This window comes from Colletotrichum abscissum (genome assembly GCF_030869225.1).
Source record: "Colletotrichum abscissum strain IMI 504890 chromosome Unknown Scaffold_4.1, whole genome shotgun sequence".
In the NCBI taxonomy this organism is placed as follows: domain Eukaryota; kingdom Fungi; phylum Ascomycota; class Sordariomycetes; order Glomerellales; family Glomerellaceae; genus Colletotrichum; species Colletotrichum abscissum.
In genome coordinates, this window is record NW_026850320.1 from 527,202 (window position 1) to 546,924 (window position 19,723).

Genomic DNA, 19,723 nt, shown 5'->3' on the forward strand with positions numbered 1-19,723 from the left:
TAATGTGGAAATGCTTTTACGTCCAAGACCGAGTTTCGGGCTAAAGTAAAAGACTCCGTAGATCCTGATCTGATATGTTGTAGGCGTTTTTAGTGACAGATGAGCTGAATGATCTTCCGGAAGATACCTGGAGTTGATGCCCACGTGATCAAGAAACCGCTTTCCGTGCCTTGGAACGGTAGACATCTAGCTTGTCAATATAAGCTGGATACATGTTCCGATTTGAATCTAAATTCAGACCAGTGCATGTCTCAATCGATTCCTGGCATATCAAAGCTACTTCTTTACACAGCAGTATTTCTTCATCTTTTCGTGGAGCTGAAACAAAATCATGAAACTCTCATCCATAGTGGTGCTTATCCAATGCTTTGTCGCTGCTCGGGGTGCTGTCACTGAGAGACAATCCAGTGGCTGTCTCGCTTCTGCTACTGGATTTGCTTCTCTGAACGGGGGCACAACTGGCGGCGCAGGCGGAACAGAAGTGACAGTAACTACTCAAGCTGATCTCGAGAAGTATGCCAGCGCATCAGGCAAATACGTGATTAAGATCAGCGGTCGTATCACCATCAGCCCTCTCGGCAAGGAAATCAAGATTGCCAGTGATAAGACCGTCATCGGATTGGGCACCACTGGCGAGCTTTATCAAGGTAAACCCTCAACATGTCCTTCCATTTAACACGTTATATACTAAGGCGGCTCCAAAAGGTGGTTTGGGCTTGAACGGGGTCAGGAACATCATCATTCGCAACCTCAAGATAGGTCACACCAACCTTAACGATGGCGTGGAAAACGACCGTGACGGTGTTCAAGCCGACACCGTGAGCAATATCTGGATCGACCACTGCCTTTTCGAAGATGGCGGTGACGGCTTAGTTGATCTTCGGAAGGACACCACCTACTTCACCGTCTCCAACAACATCTTCCGTAACCACGACAAGACTTTCGGTATTGGCTGGACCGAGAATGTCACAGCTCGTGGAACCATCAACCACAACTGGTTTGACAACACGAATCAGAGAAACCCGAGCGCCGACAACTTGGCACAAGTGCATCTCTACAACAACTATCTCTACGGCGTCACTTCATACGGGCACTACGCTCGCGGCAGCACCAACGCACGTGTTGAGAATGTCTTCTTTGAGAATACCAAGAACCCCTTGACCAAGGACTCGGGCGCCGTACTCAATGCCTCTGGTAACACCTATAAGAGCTGCACTGGCACTACGGCTGCAAACTCGGGAACCTCCTTTGACCCCAAGAGTCTCTATTCTTACACATTGACTGTTACAGCGGATGTTCCTGCCTATGTCAAGGCCAATGCTGGCCCGAGAGCTTCTGTCTGCTCTTGATTTGAGAAGAATGGAGCATGCATACGGTCACAGAGAGATATAAATAAAATCACAAAGAATTTATTCACTCTACTTCAAACCGCAGTCTTATTGCTTCAGCTATCGAATTCAATTTCACTGTCGTATTGCATTACAAACTCTAAACATAGTTCAGTTTCTCATTTTTCCCGGTCATCAAACGAAATTGAATAATCTTGGTGTATGAGGACAATGGTTCGAAAGCGTTGAGCAACCCAAAAGCCCTCTATACCTTCAACCATTTAATTACATACGCACCTCGCCTATATCTACAGCCTCTCTAGTCTGTGCATTTAGATCAGCCACTTCTCATTTTCCTCGAGCCTCGCCTTCGACTCTTCCCAGTGACCCGCGTCGAATTTCCATGCCCAAACCTCCTGATTGGCATCGTAGCTGGCTTTATGGCGCGACTCGAATTGGCCGAGGCCGGCGGCACGCATGAGCGACCTCCACGGCTGGTTGTCGTCACCCGTTTCAATCCTGAACACCTCACAGCCCAACTCGATTCGAGCATGCTCAATCAATGCCTCGAGTGTCTCAAGACCATAGCCCTTACGCCAATGTTGGGAGTCGATGTTGATGCCGAGGTCCGTCATCCGCCTATCTCCCGATGGAAGCGTGGTCTTGCCGGCGAGAAATTCAGCTGGGTCGACGGTCTCGAACGTGTTGTAACCACCATTGCCGATCAACTCATTGGTCTCACGCAGAATGACAACAATCCAGCCGTTCTTTCCATTCATCGTAAAGTCGACAAATTTGTCAATGCGGGTGCGAATTCTCTCTATAGTCAGGGTGTGTTCCGACTCTTGGAAGGGAAAGTTCTTGGGCGTCTGGAGAAAATTAAGCAAATTCTCCGCATCTGACTGGACAGCTGTGCGGATAATCAGCCTTGGAGTTCCGATTTCAAGCACGGAACCATGTCGTGATGAGTCCTGCAGCGCCATACTGGGATCAAATTGGGGGATTCAAATTTGACAGCTGGATAGACGATTCGTTGCTGCGATGAGATAATCGGTGAGGCCTAGTTTGCCTCCGGCATTGATTTAAGTTGGTCGTCAACACGGCGGTGATGGACAAACAGCCGGCTGGGAGACCCAGCACTGCTTTATATCTGTATGATGGGGGTACATCGGGCGGTTCAACAGCTCCAGCACCCTTGCCTGTTTGCTTGACCCCGACATCCAACGAACATTGTACTAATCCTGGACTGGAATGTGCTTATACTCATGCAGTGGCGCAAGTGGTTACAAAGACCCCACAGAAGTCAATCAAGCGCCAACGTGCGCGGGACGAGCCCCGCCGGCTGTAGGTAGTACGACAGGAAGCCAGCGGGGCCGACAACACTCATTTGCTTTTTAAAACTCGATTGATCAACCACTCCGGTCGACGATTCAACAACAAGTGTTTGGCTCGAATTACATAGCGCATGAAAATGGGTTTGGATGTGACTGATAATCGTTGCTGACGTTATTTATCTCTGCATACTTTAGGGTTCTGATCGTTCTCCTCGGGAATGATTCATGTTATTTCCGGAGGCCAAGACACAGCGATGAGCACGTTAGATTCCTTGTCTTTAGTGCACTGGTTTTCAAAGATTTTTCCCCAGGTGTAAGTTTATTCTCATATTATCTACGGGTGGACCTGAGCGCATTCAGGTATTACTCCCACGTGGCATTATAAACTTTCTCTTGGTTAATCTGAAAGGCACGAAGAGCCTCAAAGTTGATGCAATTATGCTCTATACCCCAGCCTGTCACAGTAGATGCCAGATGACCAGGATCGTTTGGGTCTTCTAGTGGAGATGCGCCTTCAATCGCGAATGAAGAACCGCAGGAAATAGCTTGTCGCAGATACTCGAAGCAGTGATCCAAGTGGACCTCCCAAGACGCTTCCGAGTACCCAGGAGTTGCGGGGGTGACGCCCTTCACTTGCCAGTAGTGGAAGCGGATTATGTTCTAAGTAATGTAAGTATGGGTTTAATCTATTGCCGTCTACATGAGTTTTCGGCCGAAAACGCCTCATGAGAATTTCCACAGTCAGTGTGGGGAGTTTTGCGTACCAGGCAATGCAGCTCGTGCAAAACGGTCACGACATAAAACGCGGGAGGGCCCTGCCCGCTTTTGTTCGGATGGTCAAAAGGAGGGAAAATGCCCTTAGGCAAGTCGAACTTCTCGGCGTCGGGGATGTATAGGGCGTCATGAGCGGCAACCAAATGATCCCAGTTATGATGAGTTGTGTTTGAGGGTCCGATATACCTTTCGTCTGGCGCAAACGTCTTTTTGACACGCTCGAAGACCTGAGGAGGAAGCGGGGTGTTGCGAGGCCTCTCCCATACTAAACCCTCGGCTGGAGAGGACGCGGACGAGGATTGTGGTAACGGCGTGAAGACGGGAATCAGCCAACCCGAAGCAATCAGTAGGAGACCAACATCCCATAACCAATGCCTGGATCTTGTAGACCATTTATCTGAACATGGCTCTGAATCTAGAAAAGACTCCAATTCAGAGCCTGAGTTATTGCGCTCTGTATCATAAGTTGTCTTGTGAGCCATGATTTGTTTCGAGGAAGGTGCCGAGGAAAGGGATAGAGAGAAGGGAAGAAAGAGGCGGATTGCAACAAAGGGAGAATCAGAGGATGCGTTCCATGCTCCGTTGAACGCTCTTCGACCGGGAGCAAGTCAGTCGCGAAGGACGACTCAATGTGCAGACGAAAATGGCATCTAATGCAGCTATGAGCAATCCATCAAGTGCATTGCGGAACTCGTAGATCAGCCAATAGTAAGTTAAGTCAAGAATACCGAAGTTCTGGTCCAAATGGTCTGATGCAGGACAATATCGTGACCCAGTTGAGTTGGTACCCCGGATGCCTAGTATAGTGGAGAAGAAATTCGTGTGTGTGTATATTACACAGTGTTAACAACTTGGCTTGGCGCCTACAGGGCCTAGACATTAGCCAGTGCAGACATCTCCACGTCTGTTGCAACATGCGCCCCCCAAGGTGTACAAGACTGCCGCAAGAATGGTACGACTGCCTTGTCTTAGAAGACGGCTATGGTCGACGCATCAAATCCATGTCTACCAATGTTCTTTGGAAAACTTGGATTCCCGGCCTTGGTTATTGATGGGCTTGATGTGACTTGACCCCTTGGCTCTATGTTGGTAAATGCTTGTCGGCCCAGGCGGCAATGGTGGCGCACACCCGTGCTGCCAAGGAGGCAAGCTACTCCCCAAGGCAGCAAGGGCTTTTGAGATGCTATTTGTCTCTTAGAGGGGGCCTCGCATCATGTTTGACTGAACTGTGGTCATCTTGAGGAACATCTAGTTTCTTCACCCTCGACTATTCACTATTCTTTTCTTGCAACACACGATCCATAATGACAGCCCCGGCTAATTATTGCCGTGTCAATCGGTCGAGTCAGGAGTACCATACCGGAACTCTGGGGCTTCGGAAGAGATCGCAATCTTATACTTTGGTACTCTCTCATCTAGCAGTATTACTGCTCGGAGTGATCATTGGAGCTTCGGTCCGAAAATTGGTTGTCAGCAACACCTGCCCGGCGAGCAATCGGACCATGTCGACACCTATTCCTGCAAGTGTCTTCACTCCAACCCTTCCGACGGTGATGACTCCCGATGAGCGTTTTGTCGGATGGAACGACGCGGTCAATCAGAATTGGCTCACGATACTTGAAGGTAAGTGTTCAAAAGCATCCAAATGATGATACTAACCAAGAATAAATCGTCATAGGCACTGGTGATGGCGTTTGGATACCAAATGCGGGTGATTACGGCCTGGCCGAGGGTTTCCAACCGCCATTCAATGGAGAGGAGAGTGGAAACGCAACGAAGCGTTTCTACCATATCAGCAATCAACATCAATTGCACTGCCTGGTACGCTCCGTTTATCATCTTGAAAAGGTTGAATCTTGGTCTCGCTTACAGCGCCTTTTGTGCAAAGAACATAGTTAGAATGGCCCATTACCACAGGATCGAGGACTCGGACTGGTTATCGAGTGATGGGAAGAAGCAAGCTGCTTATCACGTTGAGCATTGTATGGAATACCTCAGGTTGACTATTATGTGTGGCGACTCGCTTGTCGTTGAAGCAAATAGCCCCCCTGGATCTCCAGTTTCTGAGGTCAGCGATGCTTGGGGGAAGCCGCTGGGCTGGGGCATCACGAAACAATGCATTAATTGGGAAAATTTACAGCATTGGCAGCGATCCCAGCTTCAGAACTGGCGGTCTAAGGGCTAAAGAAGTTATCATGAGAATACCCGCAATTAGATGATTCTCAGCTGTACATTCGTGTATAAGCAGTCAACGATCAAGACCTCAGAAGCCTGTAGCACTCGAGCTCGGATTTGCGAGACTCTTTAGTTCTTGTCCTGGACTTCACATCTAACCCACCTGAATCAATCAACACCTCATGGCGGCAGAGAAAAGATCCTAAGAGGCAAAATGCTCACTGCATTCGAGTTTCCCGTATTGCTAGAACCTGCATCTAAGCGTCGCCTAGTCCGAAGCCCGAGACTGTGATTGCCAAACAGCCTCACTCACCGGTAAGGGTGAGGCTATTGGTGGAATGGGGAAGATCTAAAGTTTACAACACAAGATGTAAGGCGTGCTAGACGGGTGAATGCGGATATAAAGTGAGGGGAAGTGATTTCATCCTTGTCCTGTCTGTTGTTCCATGAGAAACTGCCTGAACCCAAACTCATGAGTCGAGAACTCTGCACGAGATACCATATGCATAATACCCGGTTCATGCTAGTACCAAGTGGTCCTCCACGACTTGAGCTGGCAAGACGTCCATGAAGGGGATTTGCCAAGATCGTACTCACCGGCGTCCAACAAGGCTTGGCTGTAAGCAAAAAACGACGCTAGGCTTGCAACAACCAACGAAGATCAGTCGTCAGCATCTGAAGGACGGTCCGAGACATCGTCGAGGTTACTCCCCTGGTGGGTCCTTTTCTGGAAACCCATGGGAACTTTGGTGAATGAAACCCAGATAATGCAGGTTCGCGCTACCTTGTTCATGCTTCGGCGTACTGAAGCGCAGGAAGCATCGAATCTCAGCTTTCCTCGTAAACGAAAAGGATTGAAGTACAGTACCCATTTGACAATACACTCGCAGTGGGAGTCATCATCGATGTGGCACAGGCGTGTTGAGCCAATCACAACGTAATAAAAAGGTGTCAGCTTGTTACTACGGAAAAGCGGTCTCACTTGTTGGTTGGTACTGTTCCTGGCCAAATCATGGGCTTTCTCGGCTAAGCATGTAAAGCCTGGGCATGAAAACTTCATGCTCAGTGATATGTCGACTCCTCAAATTCAGATCCTGTTGCGTGGTCTATAATAGTTGGCGACTTCTCATCTTTTAGGGACAAGATCTTACGATCATCAACCCATCAACACGCAGTGCCCATTCATAGCTGCCCATCCTATTTCTCCAAAACCAGAAGAACGCTCAAGGGTAAGTTTTGCTACCATTCTGACAGTCAGAGTACAAAATTTTGCCATCTAACAGTCGCTAGCAACCGAATTCCTCTCAAAATGAAGACTACCTACACTTTTCTCCTGGCCACCCTCCTGTCGTCTGTTGCCTTCTCGGCTCCGACTCCTGAGGCCAACCCGGACAATGTTGACGCTGGGCACTTCCTTGAGAAGGCATACGTGTGGAGTAGCTATAACAAGGAGCCTTCTAAGGAAGAAAGCATTGCCGAGAAGCGAGAACCCAGCCCCGATAATGTGGACGCTGGTCACTTCTTGGAGAAGGCCTACGTCTGGAGTAGCTACAACAAGGAGCCGGCGAAGGTGGAGAGCACTGTTGAGAAACGCGATGCCAACCCAGACAATGTTGATGCTGGACACTTCCTTGAGAAGGCCTACGTCTGGAGCAGTTACAACAAGCAGACTGAGGAGGATGATAAGGCTGTCTGAGTGGGGTAGTGATAATTAGCTTGTAGATGGCTTTGCTCGCTTTGCTCCACGTATGTACTGAGGCATGTCTCAACGGCAACAGAACATGTCGCGATTTGGATCACCCAATACAAGCATTCCAAACTTAAAGAACTTATTTCTGAAGTACCAAATTGCAACCGAATGTTTGACGTAGAAGATTCAACATGGTGGATTGAGGCTCACACCCACACCCTTGTCACTGGCCAGTATATGTACCAAAATTGCGGAACGGTCCGGGTTCCCCGCTGCGATTCAGGCAGTATTAGACAAGGAGGCTTTCTATAAGGTGTCCATCAATCAATAGACGCCCGCCTAGGGTAGTTCAGACAGCACCACACGCTAGTGTATCCGCAACAGTGCAGCACTGAGCGCTGAGGGGCGGAACTGCATATGCATGACCTTTCTGACAAGGATTCTGGCGCGAGCGGGTGATGCACAATGGACTCTACTTAGCTACTCGTTCTTACCAAAGTTCTTATCCTAGCGCCGGGGCGGAGGTGCATAGGACCAAAGATCTTTTCATTCAGGCCCGCATGTGCAACGACTGGCACCCCCTGCTCCTTCTCAATACCTGTGCTGCCTTGGTCCTTGGCAGAGCAACCTGCTCATTTTCAACTGAGCAGGCAAGATAGATGCTGAAGAGTCCATTGCGTCTTGAATTGGGGTTTTCTCGGACAATCAAGAATTTTACAATGTGGTTCTCAAAGTCTTCCTATACTGGATTGGCATCTTCAGACGGTGACGACGAGCACCTAGTCTCCAAGGCCCATGCCAACCGGTACATCCGTCAGGCAAGAATTGCTCTACAGGTCGCGATTGGTGCCTCCGGCTGGCTACTTTCAGTGATTCTCCTGGGCATATTGGCTTTCCGGGATGGCAACTTGAGAGAAGACGACTGCTTTGTTGAAACCTCGGCTTTCTGTAAGTGCGGCGATTCCCCTATAATTGCAACAGTTATCGGTTTAGGCTCTGACCTTTGCCTGAATCGTCAGCTCCTCTTATGGAACATATTCCTCATCGATTTGTTCAGGCTAGGACTAATGGGTCTCTTGAATATCCATCCAAGTTTCGAGGACGTCCCAGTCAAGAGCTGGATGAAAATTGGGATCGCATCAGTATATGTAAGTGCTCCAGGTGGTTCACAATCAGGGCAGAACTTACAAATGGAAGTCCGACCTTTGGATATTCCTGTCAGCAATGAAGAATACAATAAGTTCGGTGAATCTCTTCAGACAGCTGTACGAAGCCAGACCCATCCGGACTCCGGCTTTTTCGTGCAGCCTGAATTTTCCCATCAGCTGCACTGTGTGGTAGGTAACGCACATCTGTTTGATTTTCACGATCACCACGACAGAACAGGGAAGTACCTAGTGAGGCCACTAAAGGTGAAACTAATTCTAGAGAGCAGAGCCTGCTACGGAAAGCCATATACTACAATATTGACTACTATCGTGAGACTGGGTTCGACTTCCGAGGCAACGATGAGCAAATGATTCAAACCCATATAGGTGAGCATTGGAATGATTGCAATGTCTTCCCCAAACGCATTCATGGGCAAAAGTTAACTGAGAACACAATTCATAGACCACTGCATAGAGATTCTCCGACAGTTCGTCATGTGTCATGCCGACGTTGGCTTAGTCGCGTCGCATTGGGTAGCTGACGCCAACCATCCTTGGCCGGACTTCAACACGAACAAGATCTGTAAAGATTTTGATGGCATACTAGAGTGGACTCTCAGTCACCAGGCTCCGCCGGGAACAGAGATGATTCCGAAGAAGCCCCACGGCGTCAAAGTTCTAGCTACTCCTCCATGATATACCTAGTAGACGAGGGAGGTCAAAGCACGACCTGGTCTTGCAATGTCTACTAGTCAGTACTCGAAATTAGATCGTGGAAGGCGAGTAATGGATGCAAACCTGTTTCAGAATTGTAACAGTTTTTCTACGATGAAGTTATGGCTACCTTTCATACTACAACAATCTATTGATAACCGGTTTGCACTGGAGCAAGGATACTAAGTATTCTCTCGACCGGTCAGTAAGCCGCTTGGACATCCCATACCGTTGATATGCTCAATACCTTTCAGACTGAGGCAAAGAGGCACATTGGTTCGGAGTTCATTGTGCACTGTACCATGGGCCAAGTTCAAAAACATGTATTACCACTACCATTCTTACTGAAACCTAATGTGGCTTTTTGCTGAGCTATTTGCACCATTGCACATATACTTGGCATAGACCTGCAAGTTTACAGGACCTCATACGAGGGAACAGAAAGTTGATATCAGGGATCGCACTCCAAGTCTCTGCAAACGATTGGATCAACAGCTTCAGCAGCACCTCTGTGCCCAGGTGCTTCGGCATTCGGATCCAATACCCAAGAAGGCCGTTCTAGGTGCGTGACGAGATGGCTGATGTCATTCTCCGCCCTCCACTCGTTCAGAGCGTCCCAGTTCTGGCAGCTGTGCAGCGACCTCCACGCCGATTGTGGCCAGTCATGACCGTGAACCCAGTTGAATGTGAGCATGGCAGTGTCCCCATGGCATTGAAGGCTTTGCCTCAAAATCTCTACGCAATGGTCTACAACGCAGTATGATATGTTAGTGGGAGTTTGACTCCGTGAGCCATGAGGCTCGAACTCATCTCGTAAGGATATGGTGCTGTGGATATGGTGCTGCTTACTCGCATGTATAATGACATCTTCATCAGTCATATTGCTGAAATGATCCCTGTTTCTATAGCGCTTGATGTTGAACCATGTTGAGCGGCGCAGAATGTCTACGCAGTGAAGTTGATGATTAACTTGGAGCATGCCGAAAAAGCGGCCCTCGGGGTCATCTGGGATTCGTAGTCCCGTATCAAGATTTCCATTGACCTTGACGAACATGTCGCGGGCAATAGCAAACCACTTGCCATCTGTGTTCGAGGGACAGTCAAAGGCCGTTAGCTCGCTTACATCCGCTGAGGCTTGTCGTGGGAATCCTTACTGTCAATTAGGTGGTCCCATTTACTGTCCATCTTGTCACTTGCTGGGCCGACGAACTCAGATTCATGAGCTCCTACCCCCGTGAACCGACGAAGCTCATACTGAACTGCCTCTGTTGCCGGGCCTACAAGATGTTCATTTACGATTCCGTGCAGATATATCAAGCGGATAAGATGCTGGAGTCGAAGACCCAACGCCTGAACCGATGGAAAGCTGGGATCGGAACTTACTCGGCGGAAGAACCTGGGAGTCTACCAAACAAGATAATAGCTTTGTATCCTGCGAATTTGAAGCCATACCCAAAGCACTCCAGGCTACTATATTTAAGATCAGGAAGAAGCTGTTCAGTGCGATGAGACCGATCTGCAACCTGCTGGAGAACCACGAATTCGTAGGCCTCTTGGTCGAGCCGTGTCTACCGTTGGAGGGGAGCAGACCGTTTTCCTCGCCATCGTCTTGCTGTTGGGTATACTCAGCTTCGCCATCGAAGCTGTTTGATGAGTCGTCTTCTTCGTAGATAGTCATGCCGGTCTGACTTGGGGGTTTGAGCTATGGAGTCGGTTGGCAGCCCGAGAATCGCATAAGTGATGAGGGACTCTTGAGGAAAGGCCACTTCAACTTGTAGCGCAAGCACGAACAAGCGTATCAAAGTTCAGTGTACTAACTTCAGAAAGCTGGTAAGGCTTGCGGGCTGTGTCGAAGGATGTGGTGTCCTCCGAAGTTGGTACTCGCGGCGAGGTCGAAACTATTGGCTACCAACAACGGACAACTGACGTGAGAACTCCTCAAGAAGTGGGTAATCAGGCATGCGAATGCTCATCTAAGTCACATCAAGTACATGGATGCATAGGCTAGTTGGGCTTAGGCTCTTTGGCGCGAAACACCGCCGCACTTTTGCATTCTTTCCAACAACTCGCGCCCGCTATCCAAATATCGTGGGTTGACTCTTCCGCCCCCGCCCCCCCCCCCCCCCCTCCTACCCCTGTTCATGTACCTGCACTGTGCTGGCGGACACGGTGAGATCTTCACTTTAATCCCTGTGGCATTGTTGGTTGACACAATGCAGTGGAAACCCTGAGCCAAACAACCCAAAAGACCTCAAGGACCTTCCTTCTGAGGCAATCGCAGCTCCTGGCTTTCGATGGCAGCCTTTGACTACATCCAGGAAGCGTTTAGGCCCCACAAGCATGACCGCCTCACACAAAGCGCAAAGTGCGGCACAGCATACGAATGTGATAGATGCACTTCAGACTACGACGCTATTCTCACTTGCTTCATCACTATTGGCAATGCATCACGGCCTGGCCGCATCCGACGTGTGCTGAGACAGTCGATTTCTCAAAGAGGGGCTAGAAAGATACTCGTGATGCACGTATCATGCGCGGATCACATCATTTCAACTGAGAAGCGCTTGCTCCGGCGGCCGCTCATCGCTGCTGCCTAGCCATGACTTTCTCTGCTCATACAAGCTTGAATGGGGACGCGGCATCGTCTGAGGAGTGACAGGTAGTCAGAAGCCGGCCACTCTACGCCTCAAATTTCTAACCCAAATTTTTCCCCAAGTACAGTAGGTGCTGGAACCGTTTTTCGCAGAGTCTTTCACTGCAGTCTGCTACTAGTGATACTCGGCGTCTTGGGTGCTTGCGTCGCAAGATGGCAACGTTGCTCCAGATGCTGAAAAGCGTCGTGACTCGTTTCCAGATCCCGTCTCATCAGTACATGAGTATCGGGGAAGGGGTCAACAAGACGCCATCGAGATTAGAGCGAGTCTGGAAGCATGGGAAAGTCCATATTTTCTACATCTTTCTCATGATTGCATTAGTCGTCCTCAACAGACATGCTTCTCCACCTTTACATCAACAAACACTTTACGGGGAAGAGCCCGTGAGATCGGAAATACGGTGTAAGTCTATGATTAAGATGTTCTTTCGACACATTGAGAAGAACGGGCCCCTGTAAGACCGCATCACTGATGTGGAAGTAGTGAAGAACGAGCCGAGAATCTTCGACTTAGACGAAGACTACGCCATGCCGCCTTCTATTAGTGTCAATAACGCGTGGTCTTCTTTGATTCCGAAAGAAGGTGGCTTCTTCGAACACCCTGCTATCACATCTGGTGTTAGTTGTTTTGCTGTGTTCCATCAAATCCACTGCCTTGATATGTTGCGCCTAGCACTGTACGAACTTCACCCAGGCACGAAAGGCAACCGGCAAAATTCCTCACATGCCACGTCCCATCAAAAACACAGCGGTGCAGATTCCACCACAGATGCCAACTCCTCTTATGACATATACCATGTTGGCCATTGCTTTGATCTCTTACGCCAAGCCATCATGTGCCGCCCCGTAAGTCTACCCTACAACCTGCATTTGGTGCATTTTCATCCCTTCAGTATGGGAGGGCTGACTTTCCTCCACGTACAGGATCTAACAGTTGAGATCCTTGAGCCGGAGTTTGGCGGAGTGACCGGGTTTGGGACGAAGCACCAATGTGTAAACTGGCAAGAGCTGATGAATTGGATGGCGATAAATGAATCGCACTGAGACAGACGTTAAGACTGGAACAACTGAATGAAGCGTCTAAGTAGGGTCTATGAGATACATTGTCTTTCTCATTCCGTATGGCAAGCCTCCGGGGGGATGAGCCACGTACCTAGATAGTGGGAAAGGATCCGGGTACTGCTGTGTTCTCCTATTTGAACCCTGAGGGATGCGATGCTTGCTAAGAATCATGCGCCGTCTCTGGTGGAAGATTAGACTCGTTTTCAATTTTCCAGTGGATTTGCGGTAGCTTACTAAGAACCTCAAATGATGGAAATGCGCCGATTGTTGCGCTGGCAACTTGAACGAAGTTGCTTCCAGTAAAACTAAGGTTACATGATAAACATATTCTACTCTTAGCAAGACCAGAGTGCCGCGCGTTTAGCTGTTTCTAAGCACAAACTGTGCGTTTGCCTAGCTTACTCCACTTGTCGACTTTATTTTCATCCTGCTTGTCGATTTCAAGCATTTGACCTCGGATCCAAAGACAACGGGCAGTAGATATTCGGAACCGAGAAGTTCTTATTCAAGTTTAATAGTAAATGCATGCATGGCGGTAACGCCGGCCCAATTGGAACATAACTTCCTTTTCCTTAAGCTAGTGTGCCTTCCTGATTGCTAGAACGGCATTCTCTAAAGTTCGAAAGTGACAGAACGTAAACTCAAGCAAGCAGTACCTTAGTGTGAGTCGCACCACACTGACTGATTTTCTATGAAAAATTCACGACAGAATTGATGGGATTTGCCTTTGTATACCCTATATCAATCTGATTTACGGAGTTGCGGGTTGGCGTTAATAAACAGCACTGTGTTTGTTGGATTACGAGGCAGAAAAGGGGCCCTATTAGGTAGTTAAGTAGTAGTAATAGGTAGGTAGTCTGGGTTTATATAAACGGACCCTTCTACTTACTTATACTTACTAAGGGATCGCGGGCTCTGCTTACGATCTTCCCCTCTTATATATACGTAATAGACCTATACTAACCTATTGACCTAGTCGCGACCGAAAGGTCTGACCTGCCTACGTGTATACCAACAGTGTTGCATGTGCCAATCGTGAGTCATCTTTGCTCATTCCACATTTCATAAGCATCAAGTGGGAAGCATAAATCAAGGTAGGGAGCTTGAGAGGGCTAAAAGTTAGACAGAAGATGTAACACATTGCCATCGACTCAATTCAATTTGTCGCGAAAGGTTCAATGCTAGATGTAAATTTCCAGTTGACTCTCTGCCACTGGCCCTTCTCTGAGCAACGTTCAAATTAGGTTTGATGAGGCCAGAGAGCTCATTGTGGACGGGAATACTATAGCGCGGCCGGGACTACTCCGTAGCTTCGGAGAAATTGCATGCGGCGGGGAAAGATAAGAGGTATGGCTGCATGCCGTCGGGGAATTTTAGTCCACCTATTTCTGTGTCTCCGAGCCCCGCGACAGATAGTACGAGACCATTAGTTTGTTGGAGCTTCGACCGCATGGTCGATTCGGGATCGATTGGCGGTTATTAGTGACTGGCTTTCATGCAGCCAAGGATTTCATCTTGAGCACTTGTTTAATAGGTCACGCGCAGTGACGGTACTTCCAGCTAGGTTAATAGTACCAAGGGTCAAAGGTTTATAAAACGTGGCAGCTCCAAAACCTTGGCCACATCTATATGTTCCTCGACGTGAAGATTGCAGAGAATCACAAATTATCGCTGACAGGCTCGCATCAACATGAAGGTCTTCGACATACTCTCAACCTTGGCGGTTTTAGTAGGCAATGCCTTTGCGGCTTCGCGAACATCGCCGCCATCCGGCGCAATCGTCGTTGCTAAATCGGGTGGCCAATACACCACGGTGAGTAAATTCAATTCAAAACAAAGGCGCCACGGTTTCTAGGCTCTCACATGGCGATCTAATATGATGTCACTTCGCTGATGTATATCAAAGCTTCAAGCAGCTATCAACTCCATTTCAGCCAGCTCCACCGCAACTACCACAATCTTCATCCAGCCGGGCACTTACTCTGGACAAGTTTCCATTCCCAGCCTGAGTGGAAAGCTCGTCATCTACGCATACACTACCAACGACCAAGACTACACCAAGAACCAAGTCATCTTGACCAATACTCTATCAGCTGCGGATGCTGGAAGTAACGACTTATCCGCAACACTGAGAGTTGCGACTAGCTACTTCAGTCTGTACAACGTCAACCTGATAAATGGCTATGGAAAGGGCTCTCAAGCTCTAGCCATCTCTGCAAATGGCCAGTACCAAGCGTACTACGGCTGCAGCTTCGTCGGCTATCAGGACACGATCTATACCAACAAGCCACACCAAGTCTACAAGAACAGCTACATTGAGGGCGCGACTGACTTCATCTTCGGCAACGATGGCAACGCTTGGTTCGAGAAGTGCACGATCGCTATCAACGGTGCCGGATACATCACTGCGAGTGGTCGCGACAGCGCCGACGGCTACTGGTACGTGATCAACAAGGCCACAATCGCAGCAAAGTCAGGTGCTGGTGTGGCCAAGGAGTCTACGGTGCTGGGCAGGCCGTGGAGGGAATATGCGCGCGTTGTCGTCCAAAACTCACAACTCAGCGATGTCGTCAAGCCTGTTGGATGGTCTGCTTGGGGCACTAACCCCACTGCCAACGTTTACTATGCGGAATATGGCAACACTGGAACTGGTGCCAGCGGCACGCGGGTGAGCTGGGCCAAGAAGCTGTCAAGTGCGGTTTCCATTGACACGATTCTTCCGGGCTGGGCTTCTTGGGTTGACACAACTTATTGGAACTCGTCTTGAAGTTTGCTTCCTATAGCAGATAGAGCTCGTCAGGGGAAGGTCTTCTTCGAGAAACAACCCAGAAAATCGAGACTTCTCCAATAATCCATTTCTTCATTCCTAATGAAACCTTTCGTTTCTGTTTGGTATATCATCACCCTTAGTTCCTTCATTGACTTATGTTTTGTATTGGTCGATGATTGCTCCGGAGCATTGACGCTGACGATTTTGGACTTCCTAAAGCTGGCGACTCGACATCATGATCCTGTCTGGTACCGATTTGTCCTAAGTTGTCGTTGATATTATTTATCAAGCCCGCATCGTCGATATCACGCATTTGTGCTGTTAGCTGATCGGTCTGTCGAGAAAGCTCAGAAAGATCAGTGCGATTGCAAGAACTTTTAGGGATTTGAGTTGCTGATCGGAAAGGCCAAATTCTCCAATCATAAGACAAGTACGGCCGCAGGGGCGGTAAACAAGCAATGATCAAACCGACTTGCAAGTCAATAGCACTCCACAACTCTGTCAGGTCGGTGTTAGCACCATGGTCCGTGCAAAGAGGTAAGATGCTTTATTGGACGTCAGATTAGAACTAGTTTCGACTCACCAATGAGTGTGAAGGAGCGAAAAGATGTTACAGACACCTGAATGCCTAGAAACCGTGCCAGGCTGACTGCTAAGTTGATGGCTCCCAGAAAGAATGTGCAGTAAACACTGATCTTGACATTTTTCTGGAGTTGCAGTCGGTACAATACTAAGAATGGCAGACAGAAAACTTTGAGATGTGTGAGAAGTCCGAATGCTCGTTTACCTTATGTCATAGACACAGTGATGCCAAACTTACTCATCAGATCTGCGGCAAAGTTCAATGCCCAAGCGATTTGAAATACTTGAGCGAAGACTATTGGGGAACATGCGACTGCCGGATCTTGGGACCTTGAAGAGAATTCAGTTGGAGGCAAGGTTTCCATGATCGAGCGGATTAGCCTTACCAATTTCCTCGCAGAGGCCTACAAATGAGAAGTAGGGTGAGCATGTTGGTACCATACGCACAGCCACAATACACCATGGTTCCCCAGAGAATCTTGCGCCTAGTTTCCATGAAGATCGGAAAAAATCGAGCATATAGACTCAGGAGTGTTGCCTTGCAGAGATAGAAGGCTGTGAAGAATGGAAATTGGCCACTCCATTGCAACTGCATAGAGTGGTTATTAAACTGACTTGCAACAACAAGACACCCTTGCATCTCTCCAGAATCGAGGATCTTACTTCTCGGAAGTCAAGGATGCTTACCTTCCACACAAGTTCTAGGTCCTCGGGTGTCCCGTCATACCCCTCTAGGGTATAGGCAACGTGTGAACGCAATACTCCCATCTTATGGAACACAACATCGTATGAAGCGGATGCTACAGTAAAGAGCCATGCAACACAAACAAGAATGTCGCTCGTGATAAGGGGAAGGTTCTGAATGACTAATCGCAGGTATATTCGGGCGCCGATCAGAACAGCCGCGATTCCTATCAATGTGAATTCGGTTCTCTAACTATGTTAGCCTGACTAGGGGTTTGATCTGAAAGACTGCGTAGAAGCTAGTATTCTGCGGGGGAAGATAACACAAAATGAGTTGTGAAGTCTCTGGAGGCATCGTGACGTACAATAACCGCACCTGCGGATGGCCCATTCACGTCCATGATGAAGTAATTCGCGATACTTCCAATTCGAAAAACCAGACATATCAAGGCCGACCATGGGAGAAGAATTTAGGCCAAATCCCCCGAAATTCCCCACTGAAGGAATCTGCGCTTTATCATGTTTAGATGGAAATTGTACTTTAGCTCTCCAGATGGCTTTTGCCTAGCTAAACACCTGCAAACAGTTAGAGCGCCGCCACAAGGGGTCGGGGCACGTCCACATCGACAGCCACATCTAAGCGCGATCGAGCAGTGACCTACCAACAATCTGAAAACGGAAAACTTGGTTCCTTTGTCCGCTTCGGTTTCGCTTCTTAACGTGATTATCTGTCCAACTTTTCGATGAAGCGCCGGGCTCGGCAAAACTAATACTTGACCTAAGATACGGGTTAGAAACAAGCCAACGATATCTAGCGGACCCGAGTATTTGGACTTGATCGAGGTTATGACCACCGTTTGAACTCTCATCGTGATCTTGTAGGCCAGTGGCAATACTTTCAATCGCACTTCGAGTGCTTCCGCAGCACTAGGTATCACTCGACCCAACGACCCTCTGAAACTTCAGAAGAGCCTCTTTACTCTTCGTTGGAAGGCATAATCACTGCAGATTCCCATCTCCCAGTAGGTAGTGAACTCGTGAGTGGTCTTGGTCAAATCAATACTCATTATACGCAAACAATAGCCTGACAAGTGACGATTGATCTGATATGAGTAGACATTCTGGCATATTCGATCTCGAAAAATCTGTGTGATGAAGCTTCTCAGGTGTGGATGAATTGAGATCGATCCTAATGATATACACAGGCCCCATATGAATGCTATGTGTGCGATTGATTAACTCATCTTCAGGATACTCGTGAATTTAATATTGCCACGTGGAAGTATCTACATCGCCCCTCATTTCTTTGAGTCCGATACCATAGTGGAATAGGCCAGATTACACTCAAAGTCAGGACTATCGCCATTCCATAATGAGTGCTACTGCAATACAGGATACTTGGACGTACTACTGTAAACTCTCCACACATCGTCTTGCCTTATCCGCGGCGGCGACATAACGCGACAGTTGACCAGACCCGGTCTTTCCCCCTCAGTCTTCGCGTCTCTTCGTCTGTTGACATACTTTCCACATCAGTGCCTGGTATAGTTGCCGCCGAGCTTTGATAGTCCTCTTCCTCCACACTTTATTCCACTTGTCAATAATTCTCACTACGTCTGCCACCCTCTTCGCACTGAAGATCGAAAATCAAGTCGCCAGATGTCATCTCAACTATTGTGATTCATGTCACGCAAGGCAATTCACATACTTGTGCTACTGAGTGCAACTCATTGAGATATAAGCAAGCTGTATGCTTGACCCATGGATAATGAACCAGACCATATATGCATCGTCCCTGAAATGCTCTCAACACTTTTTCTCCTAGTTTCTCACTCGAATACCTATTTTTGCAGTGACCCAGGCCCACAGTCTTCGATCTTCACCACGCGACGATATAATCGTCATCGTGTCTTTCAGTGTTGTGGTTTAGCTGTGCCTTGCCCCTTCATACCAGCGCTTCTCGAATCACACGCCGCGCGGCATCACACTTATTGACTGATTGGTCCCCGCAAATCAGGGTTCTATTGTGCTCTTAGAAAGTGCAGTCGGCTACTGCGAAAGGGTTTAGCAAGTTCCATTTGGTTCAGCTCAGTCGTCGGCGGCTGGCTGAATTCAGCTGAGCTGCAAGGTATGTGAGTGGGGACGGGAAGGGCCAGAACCGCGGGGCCGTGGGCGGGCCGAGAAGCTACCTATTTGAGCTACGCCTCATCCACATATGGTCGTGACCGCAGCTCTACCCCTGCAATGTTAGTGAAATGCCGTCAAATGATGGGCACGAAACCATCTCTGTCACGTTGGTCACTATTTCATTACAGGCAGCCACACGGGTTCCCTCAAGAACGCTTTTCAGACCCTTGACGAATGAGAGTTGGCTGTGGCAGCGGAAAAGCAATGTGGAAGAATTCGGAACTACGTCTGAGTGTGATCTATGGACTCAGTTTGGGGAAAAGCCGTGATATGCAACCGCCTCAAAAGTTCTGGACTTGCCTGTTCCAGCGAAAATATCCCAAATAAGGCGACGAGCAATGTGCCTTGCATACCCGCTTCTATCCAGCGCTTGGGATGACGCCTCGGATCACATATTCCGAACTGACATTGAGGTCAGCCAGCCTCTTGGGCTTTCCTGGCAGAGGGGGAAATTTTCAACGCGGATGCCGATGGTATGACATATGCGTACATGATGATTATACGTTGTATACATGTATCGTGCTGAGGTATTCAGACAGCAGTAAGTCAGGTGGTTCCTTCAAATTCCAAGTTTGTGTTCACAAGGTGCGCGAGATAGCGCCAAAATGATCGTCGTGGGTTC

The 19,723-nt window shown here is 48.5% G+C and overlaps 10 protein-coding genes across 10 annotated transcripts; 6 read left to right on the forward strand and 4 right to left on the reverse strand.

Annotated features, from left to right (window-relative positions):
• Positions 1-331: 331 nt before the first annotated feature.
• Positions 332-1,349, forward strand: CABS01_02113 (pectate lyase Pel-34K; the record flags this gene model as incomplete). The annotated part of the gene is made up of 2 exons (XM_060535491.1): positions 332-647; positions 706-1,349. The coding sequence occupies 2 exons, from the start codon at positions 332-334 to the stop codon at positions 1,347-1,349; spliced, it is 960 nt and encodes a 319-aa protein (XP_060395796.1).
• Positions 1,350-1,660: 311 nt separating this feature from the next.
• On the reverse strand, positions 1,661-2,311 carry CABS01_02114 (acetyltransferase; the record flags this gene model as incomplete). Its single annotated transcript, XM_060535492.1, has 1 exon — positions 1,661-2,311. One exon carries the CDS (start codon positions 2,309-2,311, stop codon positions 1,661-1,663), a length of 651 nt encoding a protein of 216 aa, XP_060395797.1.
• Positions 2,312-3,025: 714 nt separating this feature from the next.
• Positions 3,026-3,918, reverse strand: CABS01_02115 (uncharacterized protein; the record flags this gene model as incomplete). The annotated part of the gene is made up of 2 exons (XM_060535493.1): positions 3,026-3,322; positions 3,427-3,918. The coding sequence occupies 2 exons, from the start codon at positions 3,916-3,918 to the stop codon at positions 3,026-3,028; spliced, it is 789 nt and encodes a 262-aa protein (XP_060395798.1).
• An 822-nt stretch (positions 3,919-4,740) lies between these two features.
• CABS01_02116 (uncharacterized protein) lies at positions 4,741-5,335 on the forward strand (the record flags this gene model as incomplete). The annotated part of the gene is made up of 2 exons (XM_060535494.1): positions 4,741-5,059; positions 5,115-5,335. The coding sequence occupies 2 exons, from the start codon at positions 4,741-4,743 to the stop codon at positions 5,333-5,335; spliced, it is 540 nt and encodes a 179-aa protein (XP_060395799.1).
• A 1,585-nt stretch (positions 5,336-6,920) lies between these two features.
• CABS01_02117 (uncharacterized protein) lies at positions 6,921-7,307 on the forward strand (the record flags this gene model as incomplete). The annotated part of the gene is made up of 1 exon (XM_060535495.1): positions 6,921-7,307. The coding sequence occupies one exon, from the start codon at positions 6,921-6,923 to the stop codon at positions 7,305-7,307; it is 387 nt and encodes a 128-aa protein (XP_060395800.1).
• Positions 7,308-8,020: 713 nt separating this feature from the next.
• CABS01_02118 (uncharacterized protein) lies at positions 8,021-9,145 on the forward strand (the record flags this gene model as incomplete). The annotated part of the gene is made up of 5 exons (XM_060535496.1): positions 8,021-8,249; positions 8,321-8,449; positions 8,499-8,566; positions 8,737-8,836; positions 8,913-9,145. 5 exons carry the CDS (start codon positions 8,021-8,023, stop codon positions 9,143-9,145), a joined length of 759 nt encoding a protein of 252 aa, XP_060395801.1.
• A 469-nt stretch (positions 9,146-9,614) lies between these two features.
• CABS01_02119 (uncharacterized protein) lies at positions 9,615-10,841 on the reverse strand (the record flags this gene model as incomplete). The annotated part of the gene is made up of 4 exons (XM_060535497.1): positions 9,615-9,910; positions 10,013-10,246; positions 10,318-10,440; positions 10,547-10,841. 4 exons carry the CDS (start codon positions 10,839-10,841, stop codon positions 9,615-9,617), a joined length of 948 nt encoding a protein of 315 aa, XP_060395802.1.
• A 1,128-nt stretch (positions 10,842-11,969) lies between these two features.
• Positions 11,970-12,666, forward strand: CABS01_02120 (uncharacterized protein; the record flags this gene model as incomplete). The annotated part of the gene is made up of 3 exons (XM_060535498.1): positions 11,970-12,219; positions 12,301-12,434; positions 12,511-12,666. 3 exons carry the CDS (start codon positions 11,970-11,972, stop codon positions 12,664-12,666), a joined length of 540 nt encoding a protein of 179 aa, XP_060395803.1.
• A 1,902-nt stretch (positions 12,667-14,568) lies between these two features.
• On the forward strand, positions 14,569-15,645 carry CABS01_02121 (pectinesterase; the record flags this gene model as incomplete). Its single annotated transcript, XM_060535499.1, has 2 exons — positions 14,569-14,691; positions 14,785-15,645. 2 exons carry the CDS (start codon positions 14,569-14,571, stop codon positions 15,643-15,645), a joined length of 984 nt encoding a protein of 327 aa, XP_060395804.1.
• Positions 15,646-15,793: 148 nt separating this feature from the next.
• Positions 15,794-17,315, reverse strand: CABS01_02122 (uncharacterized protein; the record flags this gene model as incomplete). The annotated part of the gene is made up of 6 exons (XM_060535500.1): positions 15,794-16,146; positions 16,232-16,399; positions 16,469-16,560; positions 16,617-16,819; positions 16,918-17,163; positions 17,280-17,315. 6 exons carry the CDS (start codon positions 17,313-17,315, stop codon positions 15,794-15,796), a joined length of 1,098 nt encoding a protein of 365 aa, XP_060395805.1.
• Between the last annotated feature and the right edge of the window lie 2,408 nt (positions 17,316-19,723).